General features: G+C 30.6%; 1 protein-coding gene across 4 annotated transcripts in view; it reads right to left on the bottom strand.

Moving 5' to 3' along the window:
* Window positions 1–394: 394 nt before the first annotated feature.
* LOC106461070 (regulator of G-protein signaling 7-like) overlaps window positions 395–4,843 on the bottom strand; it is a 129,978-nt gene continuing 125,529 nt past the window's right edge. For 3 of the 4 annotated variants that reach the window (XM_022387908.1, XM_022387911.1, XM_013920858.2), the window contains exons 16-17: window positions 3,251–3,360; window positions 395–2,004 (exon numbers count right to left, since the gene is read on the bottom strand). In XM_022387908.1, the coding sequence (XP_022243616.1) occupies window positions 3,298–3,360 (63 nt within the window). In that variant the 3' untranslated portion in view covers window positions 395–2,004; window positions 3,251–3,297. The remainder of the gene's footprint in view (window positions 2,005–3,250; window positions 3,361–4,843) is intronic. The other variant, XM_022387909.1, reaches the window with a different exon arrangement.

The following is a 4,843-nucleotide window of genomic DNA, read 5'->3' as shown; positions in this document are numbered from 1 at the left end:
CGCGGACATCGCATCTTGTCTATTATGTTTTGTCTCTCTATGAGAGATACTGCCAACAATTATGCTCTGAGACCTAGGCTAAATAACACGTAACATAAACTAATTTAGTTATTACGTCATAAGATCTACGTGAGGTAGTTCACGTGTAGTTCTGTTATAAGATCTAGACGACCTAATTTTGAACGTGGAATTATGACTAAAAGCAGAAACAAACAATCTGATTATTGAGATAGCAGTCTTTTCAAAAATTTCAGTTATTTACCTTTATTAAATAACTTGACTTATATTAACGTGTGTCTCAATTTGTAAGACATATCTTATTTCATAGCAAAAAAAAAACGTGCTTCATTTTTCACTTTTAACTGTAATAAATTACAGTTTATATATTTTTATCTAAAACTGTTGTTCCTTAAAAAGTGAAAACTAAAAAAAAATTAATTGTTGTAATTGATTTTTTTTACTGAATTTTTCTAGGCCATAATCCTAAAACTCATAAAGCTATCTTCGACTTTTCATTACTAATGTTATATTGTTATAAACATTACTCTTGATATAGGATCAGAAATATTCAAACACCACTGGATTTTGTTTTATCTTGAGAGTTTACGAGGCTCTTCATGTTTCTTTTTGTTGCACAATACACAGTAGAATCACGAATCAAAATAAAACTACCCTCTAATCTTTACTCTCTCGAAGTCTGCATAATGGCGAATAAACTTTATTATACCTTCACGAAGAAAGTCACACATTTCTAAGATGTATATAGTGAGAAGTCAAAACAGCTATACACCACACGTAGCTTTGGTCCCTCAAGACGTCTACGAAAGTCAACCTTTTATGGAGATGACTAAATCTAGCCTTAGTGGTGTGAAATTTTAACTTTCTAATCGAATGATAAATCGAATAGCAAGTTATTCTATACAGAACTGTAGGCTTGTACACACTCTTATGTTAAAACACATTTCTCGAGCTCCTCCATTTCGTTCTTAAATATTATATATATATATATATATCCGTACTGGAAAGAAATTAACAATAAAAACTACAAATTAGCACCCAATTATCTACAGTTTTTTTTCCTTTTATTCCCATAAGTTGACGTATATTAGCTTAGATTCAACTTATCATTTGGATTTCCTCACGAAATGCCGCCAATCTCTTCGTAACATACTGATATTTATGTACAATAATACACTTGAGAAATATTTTACAAAACCAGCATCTTCCTTCATACTGGGTAACTAAGAGAAAAGAGTATAGCTTTATACCAAGCTCCTCTTGCTATGATGTAAACGTGATCAAGAAGAATGATGACGAACACCGAATATTGCTGAATGTGTGTTTATACAACCTACTAAGCCTAAAGCCGAGTAAAAACTATACCTAACTTATTGCAAAGGGCATACCTTAATGGTTTACTTATTTTACCATAGATTGAAAAACATGTTTCATGAATAATATGGTAAAATGTTACATTTCTTCCTTTTTCTATTCCCTAGTACATTTACACAATAGATAAGATGGGAAAAATTAAGATTTCTTGTAAAATGTATGGAATTAAAAGCTACTAGCTTATAAATACGTTAAGTTCTTTTTTTCATATATCCTCTTTAACACGAGAATTTGATAGAAAACTGAAATTCTATAATACTTGCTTAGGTTTAGGTGAATTATCTACCCAGTGCTTGATATTTCAGAAAACAAAAGAAGCGCGCTTTTCCAAACCATTTTATGATTTTTTTTTTCTAATGCCATTCAAAATAAAAATCGTAGAGTAATGATCACTTTTATTTCTTATTGTTCAACAGCAAGATCAAGATGATGAAGAGGATGACGAAAACACGGAAGTGCTAATAGACTTACTAGATGGCGCTACATATTGCAGGAACCCGCGAATAACTGACGGTGGCCTATTTTCTTAACTTCCATCGGCTTGTGGCTCCACACATACATTTTCTAAGACCCAATACTTAAACTGGGTAACTTGGGAATGAAGAGTTTACTCTGTTAGAAAACATAGAAATTTCTATTTTATGCTCCGCAGAAAAACAAAAAATACAAATTACAAAATAGAAAAAAGGTCGAGTAGGTTTAAAGCAACAAGTTGATTTTTTGGTATAAAACAACACTTTTCATTAGTAATAATTTACATTACAAGAAATATTATTATTGAAAAACCTAGATTTAACTTGAAATTTTTGAGACCGTAATAGCCTTCAAAGTATTTTATGACTTGATCGATCATTAATAATCTGTCAATGTATAAATATATTATATATACACTATATGCATGTATAGGTTTATCAAGCGTACGTATCTTATGCAAAGTAATAAAGTAGGTACCTTATAAAGAACTATAAAGTATGTAACTTACACAAAGCGATAAAATAGCAACTTATAAAAAATGATAAAGTACACAATTTATAGAAAATGATAAAGTACACAACTTATAGAAAGTAATAAAGTACACAATTTATAGAAAATGATAAAGTACACAACTTATAGAAAGTAATAAAGTACACAATTTATAGAAAATGATAAAGTACACAACTTATAGAAAGTAATAAAGTACACAATTTATAAAAAATGATAAAGTACACAATTTATAGAAAATGATAAAGTACACAACTTATAGAAAGTAATAAAGTACACAATTTATAGAAAATGATAAAGTACACAACTTATAGAAAGTAATAAAGTACACAATTTATAGAAAGTGATAAAGTACACAACTTATAGAAAGTGATAAAGTACATGACTTATTTAAAATGACTTGAGTTTTAAGTGATAATGTACATAAGTTATAGAAAGTGATAAAGTACATAACTTATTTAAAAGGACTCGAGTTTTAATTGGTTACTTTATCCAGCTAGAGACCTATTTAAGTGTGGTGTGTATATAATAAATGTTTAATTTTATTAAATCTCTAAGTGTAACAATAATTATTCATAAGTCTTGTTATACATTCAAAATCTTTAAATCTGGAAGTATAAAGAATTGTATAAAGCATGCTATCAGCAACATACTAAAATGAAAAATGACCAGAACCAAGAGACAAAAATACATAAAAAAAGCAGCATGACAAAAATTATGCACGAAGCTTTTTTTTTATTCTCAAAAGTAAAATTCTTATTTTTTATTTTTTTAAAGGAAAAATTCTGAAAACATGCACGTGAATAACGGTAAAGATCCACCACACGAACATAAACGATGACGAAGAAGGAGCCCAGCAACGTTTAATAAGACATACCATTACTCAGGCACCGTTCCAGGAGCATGCAGCAAGCAGGGATAACTTTAAGATGATGGTTGGTCTTTCTTGCCAGAAAAGATCACGGAACGTATGCCTTTGACAGACGTCTGGAACGGAGACAAAACAAGCACCACAACCGTCAATGGATTTCTTCGGGAAAAGAGCCAAGCCATGAGCACGCGCACTATCTATCGCGGCTTGTGTTTGCAGTAATAAAATAGTGTTTTTTAAATCGCATTAAGTTATTATATTTTTCCATACATACTCTGTTAATATGCTACAACAACAACTACAAAAACACAACAAAGAAACAGAGCAAAACATGTAAAGCCCTCGTATACGGCCCTATGACAGACAGTCGCAAAGGTTGGGTCTAAATGTTAAGTCTTCAAATCTTGTCTATATCTTAAATGTATTTGACATATACCAATATTATCACTGAATTCTTCGATTCGCCAGGTTTACATGCCATTGTTAATTCAAGTACATGCATGGAAACGAAATAAACCACAGATTCAGACAATTCGCAACAAGTATGCTAGAATGTTTAGTTGTTTAATCATTTCTGGTGAATTGTTAAAAAAGAATCTCTCTAAACAGACACATTAAATACTGGCTAATCAGAATAATCTCTTTTAGTTAGGCTATAACTGATATGTATGTCATCTGATTGGATTCGCTTATTTTTGGTAGTACAAGCAATTAATGTGAGGTTTTTATGCCCTACAGATAAGTTAACTGCTTCTGAAGATGAGTTGTGATGTTTTCAGCTCAGGAGTTAGGAGCCGTTTTTTGCTGAGCCTTTGCTTCAGTCTTTGGATGATACAATGCATAGTTCTCAAAACTCGTGCGCGTAAGTAATAGAAACGTCATTGATTAATACTTTCCACCTAATTAGCTAACACGAAAGCTGCACGTGTTTGTCAAATTTAACTATTGTAAATAGCCGATATTATGAGGAAATGTTTTAAAATTAAGCGACCTCTGTATTCCAAACTAGATAAAAACAAGAGAGTAAATAAATTAATTATCTACATTAAAATAAGTAATATATGTATTAAAAAACTCGGACGCAAAAAATTACGACCATCTATGGAGTGCTCATTTCATTACAGGTACTTTTTAATATTCTCTTTTTAACGCCCCCTAGTGGCACAGCGGTATGTCTGTGGACTTACAACGCTAAAAACCGGGTTTTGATACCCGTGATGGGTAGAGCACAGATAGCCCATCGTGTAGCTTTATGCTTAACTAAAAACAAACACTTTTTAACAAATTAAGAATTTTGCAATTTTACAAAATAAAATACTTTTTTATTTTTTAGCACACCTTTAAATGAAGCAAAACGCCCCCGTATAGAAATTACTTAAGTGTGGTGTGTTTTGTTTTCATAAAAGTTATATGCTAAATAAACAAATGTTTCCTGGAATGCAAAGATATAGAAATTACAAAAATAATGTTAATACGTTAAAAACAAAGAAAAATAAAGTTAACAAACAGTTCCTCAAAGCCAATTTTAAAAAGGCATTATGGACAAATATGTTTTTATGGAACTGAAGTTATGTTTTTTTTTTTGTTTGTTTGTTTTTT

This window comes from Limulus polyphemus, unplaced genomic scaffold (assembly GCF_000517525.1).
Source record: "Limulus polyphemus unplaced genomic scaffold, Limulus_polyphemus-2.1.2 Scaffold892, whole genome shotgun sequence".
Classification (NCBI taxonomy): Eukaryota; Metazoa; Arthropoda; class Merostomata; order Xiphosura; family Limulidae; genus Limulus; species Limulus polyphemus.
This window is presented reverse-complemented; position numbering and strand designations above follow the sequence as displayed.